Consider the following 22691-nt stretch of genomic DNA (forward strand, 5'->3'; position numbering starts at 1 on the left):
GATGTATATACATGTGGCCATGATTTTCACTTACCGCCGCCCCCACCAGAAGACACGTGAGTGATCACGTGACTTTGGTGGTTGCCATCGTAGCACAGGGTCATGTGATGATGCCTGCAGCTATGACAAGTCACTTTCGTTTTCACTCGGCCCGAAGCTGAATGAATCAGGAAGTGATCATATCTGCTGTATAGCTGTGATCAGCAGATAGTGATCAGCAATCCGATCGCGCTGCACTATAGCCCCCTAGGGGGACTAGTAAAATAAAAAAAAAAGTAAAAAAAAGTTTTAAAAAATAAAAAAAAAACCCTAAAAGTTCAAATCACCCCCCTTTCACCCAATTGAAAATTAAAGGGTTAAAAAATAAATAAATATACACATATTTCGTATCGCCGCGTTCAGAAATGCCCGATCTATCATAATATAAAATCAATTAATCTGATTGGTAAACGGCGTAGTGACAAAAAAATTCCCAACGCCAAAAAAGAGAATTTTTTTTAATTTACAGTAAGTAAACAAAATTCTCTTTTTCTTTATCGTTCCTTTGGGAGACCCAGACCATGGGACGTCTCAAAGCTGTCCCTGGGTGGGAAATAAACAGAAAAACTAAGAAGTAGGCAGAACCTAACTTCACAAATGGGCGACAGCCGCCTGAAGGATGCGTCTGCCCAAGCTCGCATCTGCCGAAGCATGAGCATGCACTTGGTAGTGCTTTGAAAAGGTATGCAGGCTAGTCCACGTGGCAGCCTGACAGACTTGTTGAGCCGTAGCCTGGTGCCTGAAAGCCCAAGAGGCACCGACAGCTCTGGTCGAGTGTGCCTTGATCCCCGGCGGGGGAGGCACCTGAGAACACTGGTAGGCGTCCGAAATGGTCGACCTAATCCAACGGGCTAAGGTCGGCTTAGAAGCAGAGAGGCCCTTGCGCCAACCTGTCGTTAACACAAAAAGAAGTGCACCGCCTAAGAGCAGCGGTGCGAGACAGATAGATCCGGAGAGCACGCACCAGATCCAGAGTATGCAGCGCTTTTTCAAAGCGATGAACAGGAGCCGGACAAAAGGAAGGTAAGGTAATGTCCTGGTTAAGGTGGAAAGGAGAGACCACCTTAGGAAGAAAGTCCGGAGTCGGACGGAGAACCACCTTGTCTTGATGAAAAACCAAAACAGGTGACTCCGAAGAGAGCGCAGCCAAATCGGAGACTCTCCTGAGGGAAGTTATGGCCACCAGAAAGGCCACTTTCTGTGAAAGACGAAACAAAGAAACCTCCCTAAGAGGCTCAAAGGGGGGTTTCTGCAAAACAGTGAGAACCAAATTAAGGTCCCAGGGATCCAAGGGCCGCCGGTAAGGCGGAATGATGTGAGACGCGCCCTGCATGAAGGTGCGGACCTGAGCCAGCCAGGCGAGACGCCGCTGGAACAGCACTGACAGAGCTGAGACTTGTCCCTTGAGAGAGTTGAGGGACAGTCCTAGCTGCAGACCGGACTGTAGAAAGGACAGAAGGGTCGGCAAGGAGAATGGCCAAGGAGGATGGCCGGTAGAGCGACACCAGGACAGGAAAATTTTCCAAGTCCTGTGATAGATCTTGGCGGAGGAAGACTTACGGGCCCGAGTCATAGTGGAGATGACTTCCGGAGGAATACCAGAAGCCGTCAAGATCCAGGACTCAAGAGCCACGCCGACAATTTGAGAGCCGCAGAATTCAGGCGGAAAAACGGACCTTGTGAGAGAAGGTCTGGACGGTCCGGAAGATGCCACGGCACCTCTACGGACAGATGGAGCAGGTCTGGGTACCAAGCTCGCCTGGGCCAGTCCGGAGCAATGAGGATGACTCGACGGCCCTCCATTCTGATCTTGCGCAGGACTCTGGGCAAGAGAGCTAGAGGGGGAAACACGTAGGACAGACGAAACTGGGACCAGTCTTGAACCAGAGCGTCCGTGGCGAATGCCTGAGGATCGTGGGAGCGAGCCACGTAAACAGGAACTTTGTTGTTGTGACGGGATGCCATTAGGTCCACGTCCGGAGAGCCCCATTTGCGGCAGATTGACTGAAACACTGCCGGGTGCAGGGACCACTCGCCACTGTCCACGGTTTGACGGCTGAGATGTGGACTGCGGATATGGTGGACTTGGAGTCCTCCACCCATTGAAGGATGTGTTGTACCTCCAACATTGCCAGGCGGCTGCGTGTCCCGCCTTGGTGATTGATGTAGGCAACCGCTGTCGCGTTGTCTGACTGGACTCGGATGTGCCTGCCCGCCAACAGGTGGTGAAAAGCTAGGAGAGCCAGAAGCACGGCTCTGGTTTCCAGCACATTGATCGAAAGGGCCGACTCGGACGGAGTCCAAGTGCCCTGCGCTCTGTGGTGGAGACATACCGCTCCCCAGCCGGGTAGACTGGCATCCGTGGTGAGGATCACCCAGGACGGGGCCAGGAAGGAGCGCCCCTGGGACAGAGAGAGGGGCCGAAGCCACCACTGAAGAGAGCTCCTGGTCTGTGGCGACAGAGCCACTAACCTGTGCAAGGAGGAAGGTCGCTTGTCCCAACAGCGGAGAATGTCCAGCTGCAGGGGACGCCGATGGAACTGGGCAAAGGGAACAGCCTCCATTGACGCCACCATTTGACCCAGCACCTGCATCAGGTGCCTGATGGAATAACGGCCGGGCACCGCCAGTTGAAGGGACTGCTGTTTAACTAAGGGCAACTTCACAAGTGCCGGCAAAGTCTCGAACTGCATCCCTAGGTACGTAAGACTTTGGGTCGGAGTCAGAGTGGATTTGGGAAGATTGACAAGCCACCCGAATTGGGCTAGAGTGGCGAGAGTGAGCGAGACACTCCGCTGACAGTCCGCGCTGGATGAAGCCTTGACTAGAAGGTCGTCCAGGTAAGGAATCACTGCCAACCCCTGTAGGTGCAGGACCGCAATCACTGCTGCCATGACCTTGGTGAATACCCGAGGAGCTGTGGCCAACCCGAAGGGGAGAGCCACGAATTGGAAATGATCTTCTCCGATTGCAAAACGTAGCCAACGCTGGTGTGAAACTGCAATTGGCACATGCAGATAGGCATCTCTGATGTCGATGGATGCCAGGAAATCCCCTTGGGTCATTGAAGCAATGACTGATCGCAGAGACTCCATGCGAAAGTGCTGCACCTGAACATGCTTGTTGAGAAGCTTGAAATCCAGGATGGGCCGGAAGGAACCGTCCTTTTTGGGGACTAGGAAGAGATTTGAGTAGAAACCTCTGAACCGTTCCCGGGCGGGAACCGGTACAATTACTCCGTTGGCCTGCAAGGATGCCACGGCCTGTGAGAAGGCGGCGGCCTTGGAGCAGGGGGGAGTTGAGAGAAAAAATCTGTTTGGCGGGCTGGAAGAGAATTCTATCCTGTAGCCGTGGGAGATGATATCCCTCACCCACTGATCGGAGACGTGTTGAAACCACGCGTCGCCAAAGTGGGAGAGCCTGCCACCGACTAAGGACGTTGCTGGCGCTGACAGATAGTCACGAGGAGGCTGCCTTAGCGGCAGCACCTCCTGCGGTCCTCTGTGGACGCGCTTTTGGGCGCCAGTTGGATTTCTGGTCCTTGGCTGAGTTAGTGGACGAGGCCGAGGGCTTAGAGGACGACCAGTTGGAGGAACGAAAGGAACGAAACCTCGACTGATTCCTACCCTGGACAGGTTGCCTGGTTTTGGTTTGTGGCATGGAAGTACTCTTCCCGCCAGTAGCTTCCTTAATAATTTCATCCAGCTGTTCACCGAACAGCCAGGACCCAGCAAAAGGGAGCCCAGCAAGGTACTTCCTTTAAGAAGCATCTGCCTTCCACTCTCGAAGCCACAAGATCCTGCGGATAGCGAGGGAATTAGCCGAAGCCACCGCAGAGCGGTGAGAAGCCTCCAGCATGGCAGACATGGCATAGGATGAAAAAGCTGAAGCTTGGGAAGTTAAGGCAACCATTTCGGGCATAGATTCCCTAGTGAGGGAATGCATCTCCTCTAGAGAAGCAGAGATTGCTTTGAGAGCCCACACTGCTGCAAAAGTCGGGGAGAACGAGGCCCCCGCCGCTTCATATACGGATTTGGCCAGAAGGTCAATCTGGCGGTCAGTGGAATCCTTAAGGGAGGTGCCATCAGCCACCGACACAACGGTCCGGGCTGAGAGTCTAGACACCGGGGGGTCTACCTTTGGGGAATGAGCCCACTCCTTGACCACCTCAGGTGGAAAGGGAAAGCGGTCATCAGAACCACGCTTCGGGAAGCGTTTGTCAGGACAGGCCCTGGGCTTGGTCACAGCGGCCTGAAAACTGGAGTGGTTAAAGAACACACTCTTTACTCTCTTAGGCGAGGTAAACTGGTGCTTTTCTGCCAGAGAGGGTTGCTCCTCTGATACTGGCGGATTGAGATCCAGTACAGAATTAATGGAAGCAATCAAATCACTAACATCTGAGTCACTTTCGGACAGATCAATGGGGTACATGGAGTTAACCTCCGAGCCCCCCGTAAAGGCATCCTCCTCATCCTGCGAGTCAGCTCCTGAATCAGAGCCGCGGGACGAGGAAGGAGAGGGAACCCTGCGTCTCTTCTTAGGAGGACGGGGTCTAGGACCAGATGATGAATGCTCTGTGAGCTCCGGTCCTGAGAGACCCCTAGCAGCAGAGGCACCCTGTGAAGGGGGCTGATGCATGTTCAGCAAAGTCCTGGACAGAAGTCCCATGGAGTCAGCAAAAGACTGGGAGATAGACCTAGAAAAGGATTCTACCCAAGCCGGGGGTTCAGCCACAGGAGCAGGAGCAGCCTTAGAGACCACTGGGGGTGAGACACCAGGCTGAGGCACCGCCAGGTTAGAGCAGGCATCACAATGTGGGAAGATGCTCGGTTCAGGCAGCAGGAGCTTACATGCAGTGCATACTGAATAAAGTTTTGTTGCCTTGCTCCTCGTGTGAGACATGCTGCTGGAGTGGGGGCTCTGCCAGAGAATGAACCCCAGAGAGTATAAACAGAGGTCCACAACCGGAGACCGGTTGTGGCTTACCGGACCGCTGGAGCGGTGTTGTGTGCCCTCCAGATCCCGAAGCCCGGACCCCCAAGCACAGCACCTCAGCAGAGATGCTGCAGACCAGCGCTGCAATGACTGATCGCAAAGAGAACGCTGAGAAAATGGCCGCCGGAGCGAAGAGAGGGGGCGGGACTTGCTTGAGGAGCGGGATCTGGAGGGCCATAGAGACCTACAGGGGAGGGGACACACACTGCAGTGGGGAGTGTCCTTCCCTTGTGCAGAACGGCCGCCGGGCGGAGCCAAGCCTGTCCCTCTGCATGAGTGACATGCGAGGGCAGTGAAACCGAAACTAGGCCTCCGGCGAAGCCGGGGCCTAAATTTGAGCGGCACGGCCGGCGCGCAGACACCATCGGCGCGGTTCTCAGGCGACAGCTAGAGAACCCGCCGGAAATGTCAGAAAACACAATAAGCACACTCTCCCACAACAATAAAGTACAGGGACCCCGAAAACTAAACGTCTCAGGTACTTAGCTTGCTGAGACGCAGGGCCAAGTCCCTGGGGATGAGTGCTCCGGTCCAGCAGGGTCCTGAAGGGCTGCGGATGGAGACCGGTCTCCTGCCAAGCATGGAGACCGTGCTGGCTCCCACTTCAAGCCAGAGCCCAGGAGGGATGGTGAAGGAGCACGGCATGTAAGGCTCCAGCCTAGGAATCAACCTTACAACACCGCCGACACAGTGGGGTGAGAAGGGACATGCCGAGGGTCCAGACGTGGACCCCATTCTTCAATTTCGTTCCAAAAGGAATAATCATATGAGAATGCATGTGTGGATGTATGCCTCCTGAACACAAAGCGATAAACTGGCTGAGTCTGCTCATCAAGGGGTGTATAAGCTCAGAGGGAGGAGCTACACTTTTAAGTGTAGTACTTTGTGTGTCCTCCGGAGGCAGAAGCTAAACACCCATGGTCTGGGTCTCCCAAAGGAACGATAAAGAAATTATGTTTTTTTGGTCGCTGCAAGTTTTACGCAAAATGCAATAACAGGCCATCAAAACGTAGCATCTGTGCAAAAGTGGTACTGTTAAAAATGTCAGCTCGAGACGCAAAAAATAAGCTGTCACTGAGCCACAGATCCCAAAAAATAAGAACACTACGGGTTTCGGAATATGGCACAAAACGTACGCCACTTATTTGACAAGCTTGTGATTTTTTTTTTAACCCTTTAGATACAAGTAAACCTATACATGTTTGGTGTCTACAAACTTGCACCGACCTCAGGCATCACACCCACACATCAGTTTTACCATATAGTGAACACGGTGAATAAAACATCCCAAACACTATTGTGCCATCACACTTTTTTTGCAGTTTTTCCACACTTGGAATTTTTTTGCTGTTTTCCAGTACACCATATGGTAAAACTTATGGTTTCATTTAAAAGTACAACTTGTCCCGCAAAAAAACAAGCCCTCATATGGCAAGATTGACGGAAAAATAAAAAAGTTACGGCTCTCGGAAGAAAGGGAGCAAAAAACAAACGCAAAAACGGAAAGTGCCCGGGGGCTGAAGGTAGTAAGTAAAAGTAAGAAAGGCAACACTTACATAGATGCAGCATATGCCATAGATGATACACCTCCATAGTGGAACCCATTGTGGCACAGTCTCTCTTTCAGGCTGTTTCCCCTCTTTGCCATCTTCTTTGGAACATGACCAGAGTAACTGGATTGCAGATCTGCTCGTTTGGCGCTTACTTTCTTGTACTGGGCTTGAACATGGTATTGACAATATTCACAATCGTTCTTTTTAAAGTAAAAAAAATAAATAAATAAAATACATTAGTAACCTATTTTTTTTTTTTTACTTATATAACACCATTAATTTCTAACTGTGCTTTACAGACATCATCACATATCTATTAATAGGTAGTAGAGATAGACGTTTGATCAAGCATCCCCAGTTTCAAAAATAAAACTTTACATTTATTGAAAAAAAATGAATGAGATGAGTCTACAAACATTGTAACGGTCATTGAAAGACACTGGGTCTACGCGGTTCAAACCCTAAATGGGTCTCAATCATGATGTGCTAGATGAAAAGCATTGGGGATTTGGGTGGGGATATAAAAACCACCCTCCAAACAAAACCATAATACACAGCATGATAAATTAAAAAATAATACACGTGATATATTATTCATGTGTAATTCACTATAGGATACACAAGTTCATTTTTACAATTAAGATCTCTTGGAGAACAGGTATCAAGGCATAGAATCCAATCAGCTTCATGAACTAGGAGTAATTTAGCCCAGTCTGCTCCTCTTGTAGGACGGGTAACACTTTCAATACCATATACAAAGGGTGACGTATTGTCCTGGTGTTTCTACAATAAGGTGTGAAACGCCTGCCACAGACTGTTTTATTTGTAGAGGGTGTTGGAATAGCAGCAATATGTTCTGCAATTCTTATCTTAAGTTTGCATGTGGTCAACCCAAGTGTTGTAATAGACAAGTTTTGCACTCCAGTACATGTGTTGTGTTATAATTACCGTATTTTTCGCTTTATAAGACGCACTTTTCCTCCCCCAAAATTTGGGGGAAAGTAGGGGGTGCGTCTTATAATCCGAATATACGGGGGGGGGGGTGTATATATATATATATATATATACACAGAGTCCAGTGGAGGTGCGGGCAGCTCTGGAGCGGTGCTGGGGACTGCTTGGGGCTGGGAGCAGCAGCGTTTGATCTCCTGCTCTCCCGCTCATATAATATGCACAGCCACTGTCCATCAGAAGCGTGGTGCTGAAACTGCATCGCGCTGATGGGCTGAGGGAGCTGTGCATATTATCTGCCTGTGCTTACCTTTGATTGCACAGGATCTCCCCTCCCCCTGTGTTAGATATGGCCTCCCGTGCTGCTGCCCATAGTAAAATAATAAACTCTTTACTCACCTCCTCCAGTGTCTGGCCGGGGTCTCCCTCCTGCTGGCTGTGATTAGGTACACAGAGATTTCACTCTGCCGTGCCGATCACATGACCTCCACTAGAACTAGGAAGTAGGAAGTGCAGGAGACAGGAGGAGTTCAACCCCGAGGAGGGAGACACAAGACAAGACAGTGCTGCAGAAGGTAAAGAGTTTTTTTTACTAAAAGCAGCAACATGGGGGCGATATGTAACAGAGGGTGATGTGGCCCTGTCTGCCTGCCACAGAGGGTGATGTGGCCCTGTCTGCCTGCCACAGAGGGTGATGTGGCCCTGTCTGCCTGCCACAGAGGGTGATGTGGCCCTGTCTGCCTGCCACAGAGGGTGATGTGGCCCTGTCTGCCTGCCACAGAGGGTGATGTGGCCCTGTCTGCCTGCCACAGAGGGTGATGTGGCCCTGTCTGCCTGCCACAGAGGGTGATGTGGCCCTGTCTGCCTGCCACAGAGGGTGATGTGGCCCTGTCTGCCTGCCACAGAGGGTGATGTGGCCCTGTCTGCCTGCCACAGAGGGTGATGTGGCCCTGTCTGCCTGCCACAGTGGCCCTGTCTGCCTGCCACAGTGGCCCTGTCTGCCTGCCACAGTGGCCCTGTCTGCCTGCCACAGTGGCCCTGTCTGCCTGCCACAGTGGCCCTGTCTGCCAGCCATAGAGGATGTGTGCCAGCCATAGGGGAAATGTGGCATCACTGGGGGACGTGTTCAATATAAGGTGGCCATATCCAGATTAAGGGGGCTAATTTTAGGATGAGGGGGCTATGAGGGACATATACCCTATATTATTTGTTAGACGGACACTGGCATTATAAGACGGACCCCATTTATTAAAAAATTCTCTATTCCTTCACCAAATTTGGGGGTGCGTCTTATAATCAGGTGCGTCTTATAAAGCGAAAAATACGGTAATAATTTTTTATAAATACAGCAATTTTCTTTAAAGAAAAATAAAAAGCCTTTCAAGAATAGCCAAGTTGCGAAAATACTCTTGTCACAGCCAAAAAACTGGCTAGATGGTCGGATGTTGCCCAATGTCATAGCTCTGCGAGCAGTATCTAATGCCAGGGGATAATATTTTAGCTAGCGTATCATCTTAATACAAAAGGGTCACATTTCTATATAGTACAGAAAGATTTTTTTTAATAAATAAAACTTCACATTTCTCAACCTCTGGATGCTGATTACCAGTCTCTCCCGATCACCTATGTTCACACAGGAATCTTTCTTCTGGGCTGCTTTTTTTTACTTTCTGGACATCATTATTAGTAGTCTCAATACTTATCCTCGGATTCAAACCATACTGAACTCTGTAAAATCTATGCTATGACAGATACTTTTACATGACACACGTTTATACAAACAGTTAGCAGCACTCTGTAGTTAAAGTTTATCCAGCACCTTTCACTTCTCCCTTGTACGTGTTCTATTCTGTGTAAACCTTCAAGAGGAGCCTGAAGACCCATCTCTTCCGACAAGCCTACAACCTACAATAACCCTCAGTCCAGTACACCACTGCGCAACCAGCTCTGTCCTCACCTATTGTACCATCACCCATTCCCTGTAGACTGTGAGCCCTCGCGGGCAGGGTCCTCTCTGCTCCTGTACCTGTCTGCTTTTGTAATGTTAATAATTGTTCTACTTGTTTTTATGTATACCCTATTCACTTATAAAGCGCCATGGAATAAAAATGGCACTATAATAATAAATAATAATAATTCTAGCAAATGAATTGTCAATGCGTCTTGGCAGCTTTGCATGGCCATAATGCCATCAGCGCTGCTCACTTCTGAAACGCTTTAAAGGTGGTAGTCTTATACAGCTCTCAATGTCAGTAATTTATGAGACCAAAGAAAGTCTACATATAATGAAGTCAGAAAGCAAAATGGTGCAGCTTATTTACAATGATAAGTCACAATAAGACGTTTCGGATGTTGAGGCACCATTAGTATAACAGACAATTATAGGCAATATTAGGCTTTAAAGCACCATCCCAGCACTTTTTTTAATTCAGAGCTGGAGTGGTGCTTTAAATCTAAGTCCCCTACCCCTGGTGTTCGATTCACCTGTCGCCATAATCATGTTTTTCAGCATCAATCCTGTTAGTCTCCAGCGATTTTTGGCCTGCCAGCAGCTCTAGTGTCTTATGGAGCGCACTAGAGGTCACAAATCAATACAACTCTATGAGAGCCTTGTTCTGGTTCTCAGACTTGCATTGGGAACATGTGATGTATCTTCTGGCCAGTCAGAAGTTACGGGCACAAGATAGAAACAACAGAAGGAGGTTTAATCCAGCACTTTGAACTTAATATCCAGTCCCAAAATTATTGTTTCTGGAGTCTTGATAAAATAGATATCAACCCCTGGACCAAAACGGCACTAAAACAAAGGATGCAAGTACCAGAAGGTTAAGTATAAGAATGAGAGCAGGGGATTTAGATTTAAAACACCACTGAAGAAAAAGAAGGGAATTTTGTTACTTACCGTAAATTCCTTTTCTTCTAGCTCCTATTGGGAGACCCAGACGATTGGGTGTATAGCTACTGCCTCCGGAGGCCACACAAAGCATTACACTAAAAAGTGTAAGGCCCCTCCCCTTCTGGCTATACACCCCCAGTGGGATCACTGGCTCACCAGTTTTAGTGCAAAAGCAAGAAGGAGGAAAGCCAATAACTGGTTTAAACAAATTCACTCCGAAGTAACATCGGAGAACTGAAAACCATTCAACATGAACAACATGTGTACCCGAAAACAACCAAAAATCCCGAAGGACAACAGGGCGGGTGCTGGGTCTCCCAATAGGAGCTAGAAGAAAAGGAATTTACGGTAAGTAACAAAATTCCCTTCTTCTTCGGCGCTCCATTGGGAGACCCAGACGATTGGGACGTCCAAAAGCTGTCCCTGGGTGGGTAAAGAAATACCTCATGTTAGAGCTGCAAGACAGCCTTCCCCTACGGGGAGGCAACTGCCGCCTGCAGGACTCTTCTACCTAGGCTGGCGTCCGCCGAAGCATAGGTATGCACCTGATAATGTTTGGTGAAAGTGTGCAGACTCGACCAGGTAGCTGCCTGGCACACCTGTTGAGCCGTAGCCTGGTGCCGTAATGCCCAGGACGCACCCACGGCTCTGGTAGAATGGGCCTTCAGCCCTGATGAAACCGGAAGCCCAGTAGAACGGTAGGCTTCAAGGATTGGTTCCTTGATCCATTGAGCCAGGGTGGATGTTGCAGCCTGCGATCCCTTGCGCTGACCAGTGACAAGGACAAAGAGTGCATCCGAGCGGCGCAGGAGCGCCGTGCGGGAATGTAGATTCTGGGTGCTCTACACCAGATCCAACAATGCAAAGCCATTACATATCGATGAAATGGAGAAAAAGAAAGGTAAGGAGATATCCTGATTGTGATAAAAAGGGGATACCACCTTAGGGAGAAACTCTGGGATCGGACGCAGCACTACCTTATCTTGGTGAACACCAGGAAGGGAGCTCTGGATGACCGCGCTGCTAGTTCTGACACTCTCCGAAGAGACGTGACCGCTACCAGAAAGGCCACTTTCTGTGAAAGTCGAGAAAGTGAAAACAACCCTCAGAGGCTCGAAGGGCGGCTCCTAGAGAGCAATTAATACCCTGTGCAGATCCCATGGGTCTGACGGCCTCTTGTACGGAGGGACAATGTGATAATCCCCCTGCAGGAACGTGCGTACCTGAGGAAGTCGTACTAGGCGCTTCTGAAAGAATACCGACAGCGCTGCGACTTGTCCTTTAAGGGAGCCGAGCGACAAACCTTTTCCCAATCCAGATGCAGGAAGGGGGAAAAATGAGACAATGCAAATGGCCAGGGAGACACTCCCTAAGCAGAGCACCAAGATAAGAATAACTTCCACGTCTTGTGGGAGATTTTGGCAGACGTCGGCTTCCTAGCCCGTCTCATGGTGGCAATGACGTCTTGAGATAATCCTGAAGACGCTAGGATCTCGGACTCGATGGCCACACAGTCCGGATCAGGGCCGTAGAATTCAGTGGAAAGAACGGCCCTTGGGACAGTAAGTCTGGCCGGTCTGAGAGTGCCCACGGTTGGCCGACCGTGAGATGCCACAGATCCGGGACCACGACCTCCTCGGTCAGTCTGGGACGACGAGGATGGCGCGGCGGCAAGCGGAGCTGAGCTTGCGTAGCACTCTGGGCAACAGTGCCAGAGTAGGAAACACATAGGGTAGCTGGAACTGCGACCAATCCTGAACTAGGGCGCCTGCCGCCAGAGCTCTTTGCTCGTGAGACCGCGCCATGAAAATCGGGACCTTGTTGTTGTGCCGAGACGCCATTAGGTCGACGTCCGGCATCCTCCAGCGGCTACAGATTTCCTGACACCATACTGGGTGCAGAGGCCATTCCCCTGCGTCCATGCCCAGGCGACTGAGGAAGTCTGCTTCCCAATTTTCTACGCCCGGGATGTGAACTGCGGATATGGTGGATGCTCTGTCCCCCACCCACATCAGAATCCGCCGGATTGCCTGGTAGGCTTGGCGATGCGTGTTCCGCCTTGGTGGGCGATGTCTGCCACCGCTGTGGAATTGTCCGACTGAATTCGGATCTGTTTTCCTTCCAGCCACTGCTGGAAGGCTTGCAGGGCAAGATGCACTGCCCAGATTTCCAGAACATTGATCTGAAGGATGGACTCCTCTGGAGAGAGTCCTTGACCGTCTGAGAAGGGAAACGTTCCTTTCTAGGGACGTCGACTCCCCAACCCATTGGCAAAGCATGTCCCATTGAAGTGGACGCAGTGAAACTGCGCGAAAGTGACTGCCTCTGCATGAGGCGTCTTAAGGGGTGTGACTGGCCTTGAAGGAGAGACTGCACCCCCGTCTGTAGTGAACGCTGCTTGTCCAGCGGAAGCTTCACTATCGCTGAGGGAGTGTGAAACTCCATGCCCAGATATGTCAGCGATTGGGTCGGTGCCCGATGTAACCTTGAAAAGTTGATGATCCACCCGAAACTCTGGAGAGTCTCCAGCGCCACGTTCAGGCTGTGTCGGCATGCCTCTTGAGAGGGTGCCTTGACAAGTGGATCGTCCAGTAAGGATCACAGAGTGACCCTGAGAGTGCAGGACTGCTCCCACTGCTGCCCTGAACTTGGTGAAAACCCGTAGGGCTGTCGCCAGACCGAAGGGCAGGGCTACGCACTGAAGATGCTCGTCTTCAATAACGAAACGTAGCAAACGCTGGTGCTCTGGAGCAATCGGCACGAGGAGATAAGCATCCTGATGTCTATTGATGCTAGGAAAATCTCCTTGAGACATTGAGGCAATGACGGAGCGGAGGGTTAAATCCGGAACCGCCTGGCCTTCACGTGCTCGGTGAGCAGTTTTAGGTCCAGAACGGAACGGAAAAAGCCACCCTTTTTTGGCACCCCAATAAGATTGGAGGAAAAAACCGTGTCTTGTTCCTGAAGAGGAACAGGGATTACCACTCCTTCTGCCTGCAGAAGAGCATCGGCTCGGTGGGGGGGGGGGGGGGGGGGGAGTTCTGAAGAATCGAGCCGGAGGACGAGAACAGAGCTCTATCCTGTACACGTGAGACACAATGTCCCTCACCCACCGGTCTGTGACCTGTGGCAGCTAAATGTACCCAGAAGCGGGAGATTCTGCCACCAACCGCGGATGCGGGGAGAGAGAGCTGAAATACATGAGGAGATCGCCTTGGCAGCGGTTCCTCCTGCTGCCTTCCTTGGGCGTGAATGAGCCCGGCCGGAATCGGAGCCCCTCTGAGCCTTTTGAGCCCTTTTAGACGAGTACAATTGGGACTTGCCCGAGCCTGGGAAGGACCAACCTCGACTGTCCCCCCAGGACAGCATTACTAGGGTAAGTCGCAATGCAGACATTGCGAGGTTAAGGACACCACCTGCGGCACAGATGTACATGTGCTCAAGACCAGCTGCGCAAGACCAGCTGAAATAGGTTAGGGTGCCCATACGGCTGCGAATGCCGGAGCAACCGACACGCTGATAGCTTCACAGACAGATTTCAACCAGAGGTCTATCTGTCTGTCAATGGCATTTTTAAGTGAATTCCCATCTCCCCTGCAACTATGGATCTAGCCGCAGGCCTGGAGATTGGGGGATCCACCTTTGGACCCTGGGTCCAGGGCTGTACCACATCAGGGTAAAGGGATAACGTGCATCCTTAATACGTTTGGAGAAAACGTTTATCTGGTAAGCGTGGTGTTTCTGAACTGCGTCTCTGAAGTCAGCGTGGTCAGAAAAAGTACTCAATCTACGCCATGAGTACTGAAAAAGGATTTCTCCTGCTGTGAAGCTGACTCCTCCACTGGGGGAGCTGAGGGAGAAATATGCAACATTCCATTGATGGACGCTATAAGATCATTCACTATGGCGTCCCCATCCGGTGTATCCGGATTGAGAGCGGTGTCAGGACCAAAGCCCTGATCAGCTACGTCTGCCTCATCATACAGAGAGTCGTCCTGCTGGGACCTTGACCAGTGATGAAGCCGAGTGTCGTACCCAGCGAGCTAGCTTAGGCTGTCTGGGACTGCCGTCCGTGTCAGAGCCTTCACCCTGGAATGCCTGGGACCCCCCCGGAGTACTGAGTACGTTCCAAATGAGGGTGGCCAGGGAGCATTAATCAAGATTGCCCATGGCCTGTCTGGAGTGCAAAGTCTCCATCCCATGACAATCTCCGTCCCTGTCCCTGGACAGGGTTCACAGGTGGTTTCTTTGGCCACTTCTAGTAGAGACCCCGGCTGACCAAGTGCTACAGGGGAGCATTGCCCACAATGGGGGTCCGTGAAAACTGCCGGTGGAACAGTATCTGCAGGAAAAGCAGCATAGAAAGCCTGTGTTGCTTTTTTGCTGCTGTATTCTAGTCATCTATGCAATGTACAACATACAAGCATAAACACTTCAGCACATGCAATACAAGCAGCATAGAAAGCCTGTGCCTTGGCACCCTTGCTTTTTTGCTGCTGTTGTCCAGCCATCTAGGAGAATATAGCCCAGAGTAGCGACCGTACAGTGCAATGTATAGCATACAAGCATATATACAAATGAACAATTCAGCACATGCAGTACAAGCAGCCTATAAAGCCTGTGCCTTGGCACCCATGCTTTTTTGCTGCAGTTGTCCAGCCCTCTAGGAGAATAAAGCCAAGAGTAGCGACCGTACAGTGCAATGTATAGCATACAAGCATAAGTACAAATGAACACTTCAGCCATGCAATACAAGCAGCCTAGAAAACCTGTGCCTTAGCACCCTTGCGTTTTTGCTGCTGTTATCTCGCCATCTAGAAGGGCATATAGCCAAAGATAGCGACCTACAGTGCAGTGTATAGCATACAAGCATAAAATACAAATGGACACTTCGGTATTTAGTGGGGTCAGCACTTCAGGTGCTGCTTACCGCCCGCCTATAACGCGGGTGTGTGGTCGCCAGAGCCCTGTGTTGGTTGCCCAGAGCATGTCTCCGTTCCCCAGCTCGGACGGCGTGCAGGAATGGCTGCCGGCGTCCTTCTCCAGCTCGTGTGACGAGGGGCGGGCCGTGGGCATGCCCCAGACAAGAGCGGGAAACTGGCGTCCCACTGTGTCCAGTGAAGGGGGCTGGAGAATGCAAAGCAGACTCCAGCCCTCGGCGCTGACTGTCTGTACAGCGTCCCGCCTCTCCCCTGACTGGCAGGGCTGGAGGCGGGAACGAAACGAAAACTAGGCCGCAAAGCCGGGGACTCGAGTAATAAGCGCGGCCGTCCATGTGCACGGCCAGCGCGGAAGTCCCCGGCGCACCACAAGTCCCAGCCGCGCCACAGTGTAAAAAACACCCAGCAACGGCCGGCGCGGCAGTTTCCAATACATAAAGTCACTCAGCAAAGCTGTAGTGACTAATAGCACGAGCGCTCTGCGCTGTTGCCCCCGGCGCACTAACACTCCCAGCAATGCTGGTGTGTGTGTGCGCGCTTGCCCGGGGACACAGAGTACCTTAATGTAGCAGGGCCTGTCCCTGACGATACTCAGCTCCATATCCAGCAGGTTCTCTGGGTCTGTGGATGGAGCCCGGTCTCAGTGCCTGGAGACCTGTAAGATCCCACTTCACCCAGAGCCCTGAGGGGGGATGGGGAAGGAAAACAGCATGTGGGCTCCAGCCTCCGTACCCGCAATGGGTACCTCAACCTTACAAACCGCAAGTGGGGTGAGAAGGGAGCATGCTGGGGACCCCATATGGGCCCACTTTTCTTCCATCCGACATAGTCAGCAGCTGCTGCTGACTAAACAGTGGAGCTATGCGTGGATGTCTGACCTCCTTCGCACAAAGCAGAAAACTGGTGAGCCAGTGATCCCACTGGGGGTGTATAGCCAGAAGGGGAGGGGCCTTACACTTTTTAGTGTAATGCTTTGTGTGGCCTCCGGAGGCAGTAGCTATACACCCAATCGTCTGGGTCTCCCAATGGAGCGCCGAAGAAAACAAAAACTAAAACCTGGAGGGATGCTTTAAATAAAGTACTGTAACAGTCAGAGCCGGCATAAACAGATTATTAACCCCTTAACGACCCATGACGTACTGGGTACGTCATGGATCGTGTGCCGGTAAGCCCCGCCCCCTGCCGCCGGCAGGAGGCGGCGAGACGCGCACATATCAGCTGTTATCAACAGCTGACATGTGTGCCTGCTAGCCGCGGGTGGAATCGCTTCCACCCGCGGCCATTAACCCCTTACATTTCGCTGCCAAAGTCTTGGCAGAGATATGTATATGGGCGCCGCCATGACAGTGACTTACCCCGCCCCCTCCGGAAGTCACGTGACATGATCACGTGACTTTCGGCGGTTGCCATGGTAGCACAGGGTCATGTGATGACGCCTGTAGCTAACATGACTCACTTCCTCTCAATGCCGGAATACAGCCGGCATTGAAAGTGAAGCAGCAAATCTGCAGTTCTCAGCTCTGTAGCTGAGATCTGCAGATAGTGCAGAGCGATCGGATTGCTGATCGCAATAGCCCCCTAGGGGGACTAGTAAAAAAAAAAAAAAAAAAGTAAAAAAAAAAAAAGTTTTAAAAAATTAAAAAAAAAATAAAAAAACCTAAAAGTTCAAATCACCCCCCTTTCACCCCATTGAAAATTAAAGGGTTAAAAAAATAAAAAATACACACATTTGGTATCGCCACGTTCAAAAATGCCCGATCAAAATATAAAATCAATGAATCTGATCAGTAAACGGCGTAGCGGCAAAAAAATTCCAAACGCCAAAATTACGTTTTTTGGTCACCGCAAATTTTGCGCAAAATGCAATAACAGGCGATCAAAACGTAGCATCTGCGCAAAAATGATACCGTTAAGAACGTCAGGTCGAGATGCAAAAAATAAGCCATCACTGAGCCTCAGATCCTGAAAAATGAGAACGCTACGGGTTTTGGAAAATGGCACAAAACGTGCGCCCTGTTTTTTGGACAAGCTTGTGAATTTTTTTTAACCCCTTAGATACAAGTAAACCTATACATGTTTGGTGTCTACAAACTCGCACCGACCTGAGGCATCACATAGATACCTCAGTTTTACCATATAGTGAACACGGTGAATAAAATATCCCAAAAACTATTGTACAATCCCACTTTTTTTGCAATTTTTCCGCACTTGGAATTTTTTTGCCGTTTTCCAGTACACTATATGGTAAAACTTATGGTTTCATTTAAAAGTACAACTCGTCCCGCAAAAAACAAGCCCTCATATGGCAAGATTGATGGAAAAATAAAAAAGTTACGCCTCTCGGAAGAAGGGGAGCAAAAGAAGGGAATTTTGTTTACTTACCCTAAATTCCTTTTCTTCTAGCTCCTATTGGGAGACCCAGACAATTGGGTGTATAGCTTCTGCCTCCGGAGGCCACACAAAGTATTACACTTTAAAAAGTGTAACCCCTCCCCTCTGCCTATACACCCTCCCGTGGATCACGGGCTCCTCAGTTTTGGTGCAAAAGCAGGAAGGAGAAGACTTATGAATTGGTATAGGGTAAATTCAATCCGAAGGATGTTCGGAGAACTGAACCATGAACCAAAAGAACAATTCAACATGAACAACATGTGTACACAAAAGAACAACCAGCCCGAAGGGAACAGGGGCGGGTGCTGGGTCTCCCAATAGGAGCTAGAAGAAAAGGAATTTACGGTAAGTAAACAAAATTCCCTTCTTCTTTGTCGCTACATTGGGAGACCCAGACAATTGGGACGTCCAAAAGCAGTCCCTGGGTGGGTAAAGAATACCTCAATAAAAAGAGCCGAAATGGCCCTCCTCTTACAGGTGGGCAACCGCCGCCTGAAGGACTCGCCTACCTAGACTGGCGTCTGCCGAAGCATAGGTATGCACTTGATAGTGTTTCGTGAAAGTGTGCAGACTAGACCACGTCGCTGCCTGACACACCTGCTGAGCCGTAGCCCGGTGCCGCAATGCCCAGGACGCACCCACGGCTCTGGTAGAATGGGCTTTCAGCCCTGAAGGAAGCGGAAGCCCAGAAGAACGGTAGGCTTGATCCACCGAGCCAAGGTTGACTTGGAAGCCTGCGAACCCTTACGCTGGCCAGTGACAAGGACAAAGAGCGCATCTGAACGACGCAGGGGCGCCGTGCGAGACACGTAGAGCCGGAGTGCTCTCACCAGATCCAAAGAGTGCAAATCCTTTTCACATTGGTGAATTGGATTAGGGCAAAATGAAGGTAAGGAGATATCCTGATTGAGATGAAAAGTAGATACCACCTTAGGGAGAAATTCCGGAACCAGACGCAGAACCACCTTATCCTGGTGAAACACCAGGAAGGGGGCTTTGCATGATAGCGCTGCAAGCTCAGACACTCTCCGGAGTGATGTAATTGCCACTAGAAAGGCCACCTTTTGCGAAAGACGTGATAAAGAGACATCCCGCAGCGGCTCGAAAGGTGGTTTATGAAGAGCCGTTAGCACCCTGTTAAGATCCCAGGGTTCCAGCGGACGCTTGTAAGGTGGGACTATGTGGCAAACTCCCTGCAGGAACGTGCGGACCTGCGGAAGCCTGGCTAGACGCTTTTGAAAAATACGGAGAGCGCCGATACTTGGCCCTTGAGAGAGCCGAGTGACAAACCCTTGTCCATTCCGGATTGGAGGAATGAAAGAAAAGTGGGTAAGGCAAACGGCCATGGAGAGAAACCGTTATCAGAGCACCAGGATAAGAAGATTTGCCAAGACCTGTAATAGATCTTGGCGGACGTTGGCTTCCTGGCTTGTCTCATGGTGGCAATGACATCCTGAGATAACCCTGAAGACGCTAGGAGCCAGGACTCAATGGCCACACAGTCAGGTTGAGGGCCACAGAATTCAGATGGAAAAGAAGGGAATTTTGTTTACTTACCGTAAATTCCTTTTCTTCTAGCTCCTATTGGGAGACCCAGACAATTGGGTGTATAGCTACTGCCTCCGGAGGCCACACAAAGTATTACACTTTAAAAAGTGTAACCCCTCCCCTCTGCCTATACACCCTCCCGTGCATCACGGGCCCATCAGTTTTGGTGCCAAAGCAGGAAGGAGGAAACTTATAAATTGGTCTAAGGTAAATTCAATCCGAAGGATGTTCGGAGAACTGAAACCATGAACCAAAAGAACAATTCAACATGAACAACATGTGTACACAAAAGAACAAACAGCCCGAAGGGAACAGGGGCGGGTGCTGGGTCTCCCAATAGGAGCTAGAAGAAAAGGAATTTACGGTAAGTAAACAAAATTCCCTTCTTCTTTGTCACTCCATTGGGAGACCCAGACAATTGGGACGTCCAAAAGCAGTCCCTGGGTGGGTAAAAGAATACCTCGATAAAAAGAGCCGAAACAACGGCCCCCTCTTACAGGTGGGCAACCGCCGCCTGAAGGACTCGCCTACCTAGGCTGGCATCTGCCGAGGCATAGGCATGCACCTGATAGTGTTTCGTGAAAGTGTGCAGACTCGACCAGGTAGCCGCCTGACACACCTGCTGAGCCGTAGCCTGGTGCCGCAATGCCCAGGACGCACCCACGGCTCTGGTAGAATGGGCTTTCAGCCCTGAAGGAATCGGAAGCCCAGAAGAACGGTAGGCTTCAAAAATCGGTTCCTTGATCCACCGAGCCAAGGTTGACTTGGAAGCCTGCGACCCCTTACGCTGGCCAGCGACAAGGACAAAGAGCGCATCAGAGCGGCGCAGTGGCGCCGTGCGAGACACGTAGATCCGGAGTGCTCTCACTAGATCTAACAAATGCAAATCCTTTTCACATTGGTGAATTGGATGAGGGCAAAATGAAGGTAAGGAGATATCCTGATTGAGATGAAAAGTGGACACCACCTTAGGGAGAAAGTCCGGGACCGGACGCAGAACCACCTTATCCTGGTGAAATACCAGGAAAGGGCCTTTGCAAGACAGCGCTGCAAGCTCTGACACTCTACGGAGTGAAGTAACCGCCACTAGAAATGCCACCTTCTGCGAAAGACGTGATAGAGAGACATCCCGCAGCGGCTCAAAAGGTGGTTTTTGAAGAGCCCGTAGAACCATGTTGAGATCCCAGGGTTCCAGCGGACGCTTGTAAGGTGGGACTATGTGGCAAACTCCCTGCAGGAACGTGCGGACCTGCGGAAGCCTGGCTAGACGCTTTTGAAAAAACACGGAAAGCGCCGAGACTTGACCTTTGAGAGAGCCGAGAGACAAACCCTTGTCCAATCCCGATTGAAGGAAGGAAAGAAACCTGGGTAAGGCAAACGGCCAGGGGATGAACCCCTCTCAGAGCACCAGGCTAAGAAGATCCTCCAAGTTCTGTGATAGATCTTGGCTGACGTTGGTTTCCTGGCCTGTCTCATAGTGGCAATGACATCTTGAGACAACCCTGAGGACGCTAAGAGCCAGGACTCAATGGCCACACAGTCAGGTTGAGGGCCGCAGAATTCAGATGGAAAAATGGCCCTTGAGATAGCAAGTCTGGTCGGTCTGGGAGCGCCCACGGTTGCCCCACCGTGAGATGCCACAGATCCGGGTACCACGACCGCCTCGGCCAATCTGGAGCGACGAGGATGGCGCGGCGGCAGTCGGACCTGATCTTGCGCAACACTCTGGGCAGCATTGCCAGAGGAGGGAATACATAAGGCAGTTGAAACTGCGACCAATCCTGAACTAAGGCGTCCGCCGCCAGAGCTCTGTGGTCCTGAGACCGTGCCATGAATGCCGGGACCTTGTTGTTGTGCCGAGACGCCATGAGATCGACGTCCGGCGTTCCCCAGCGGCAACAGATCTTTGAAACAAGTCCGGGTGGAGAGACCATTCCCCCGCGTCCATGCCCTGGCGACTGAGGAAGTCTGCTTCCCAGTTTTCTACGCCCGGAATGTGAACCGCGGAGATGGTGGAGGCTGTGGCCTCCGCCCACAGCAGAATCCGCCGGACTTCTTGGAAGGCTTGACGACTGCGAGTGCCGCCCTGGTGGTTGATGTACGCAACCGCCGTGGCGTTGTCCGACTGTATGCGGATCTGCCTACCCTCGAGCCACCGATGGAACGCCTTGAGGGCTAGATACACTGCCCTTATCTCCAGAACATTGATCTGAAGGGAGGACTCTGTCGGAGTCCAGGTTCCCTGAGCCTTGTGGTGGAGAAAAACCGCTCCCCATCCTGACAGGCTCGCGTCCGTCGTGACCACAGCCCAGGATGGGGGCAGAAAGGATTTTCCTTTCGACAGAGAAGTGGGGAGAAGCCACCACTGAAGCGAGGTCTTGGCTTCCAGAGACAGAGAGACGTTCCTGTCTAAGGACGTCGGCCTCTTGTCCCATTTGCGGAGAATGTCCCATTATAGAGGACGCAGATGAAATTGCGCAAATGGAACTGCCTCCATTGCTGCCACCATCTTCCCCAGGAAGTGCATGAGGCGCCTCAAGGGGTGCGACTGGGCCCGAAGAAGGGATTGCACCCCTGTCTGCAGCGACTGCTGTTTGTCCAGCGGCAGCTTGACCATCGCTGAGAGAGTATGAAACTCCATCCCGAGGTAAGTCAGTGACTGGGTCGGAGACAATTTTGACTTTGGAAAATTGATGATCCACCCGAACCTCTGGAGAGTCTCCAGAGCAACGGTCAGACTGTGTTGACAAGCCACCCGTGAGGGTGCCTTGACTAGGAGATCGTCTAGGTAAGGGATCACCGAGTGGCCCTGAGAGTGTAGAATCGCTACGACGGATGCCATGACCTTGGTGAAGACCTGTGGGGCTGTCGCCAGGCCGAAAGGCAGTGCCACAAACTGAAGGTGTTCGTCCCCGATGGCGAAACGCAGGAAGCGATGATGCTCTTGAGCGATCGGCACATGGAGATAGGCATCTTTGATGTCGATTGATGCTAGGAAGTCTCCTTGGGACATCGAAGCGATGACAGATCGGAGGGATTCCATGCGAAACCGCCTGGTTGTCACATGTCTGTTGAGCAATTTGAGGTCCAAAACGGGACGGAATGAGCCGTCCTTTTTTGGCACCACGAACAGATTGGAGTAAAAACCGCGACCGTGTTCCTGAAGGGGAACGGGGATCACCACTCCTTCTGTTTTCAGAGTGTCCACCGCCTAAAAAAGCGCAACGGTCCGCTCGGGGGGCGGAGATGTTCTGAAAAAACGAGTCGGAGGACGAGAGCTGAACTCTATCCTGTAACCGTGAGACAGAATGTCTCTCACCCATCGGTCTTGGACATGTGGCCACCAGGCATCGCAAAAGCGGGAGAGCCTGCCACCGA

General features: G+C 51.1%; 1 protein-coding gene across 1 annotated transcript in view; it reads right to left on the reverse strand.

Annotated features, from left to right (window-relative positions):
• The window catches only part of MCM10 (minichromosome maintenance 10 replication initiation factor), a 116216-nt gene that overhangs the window by 30169 nt on the left and 63356 nt on the right, over nucleotides 1-22691 (reverse strand). Inside the window, exon 10 of the mRNA XM_075342589.1 lies at nucleotides 6591-6787. Coding sequence (XP_075198704.1) covers nucleotides 6591-6787 — 197 coding nt within the window. The remainder of the gene's footprint in view (nucleotides 1-6590; nucleotides 6788-22691) is intronic.

Source organism: Anomaloglossus baeobatrachus, chromosome 4 (assembly GCF_048569485.1).
Source record: "Anomaloglossus baeobatrachus isolate aAnoBae1 chromosome 4, aAnoBae1.hap1, whole genome shotgun sequence".
Taxonomy (NCBI): Eukaryota; Metazoa; Chordata; class Amphibia; order Anura; family Aromobatidae; genus Anomaloglossus; species Anomaloglossus baeobatrachus.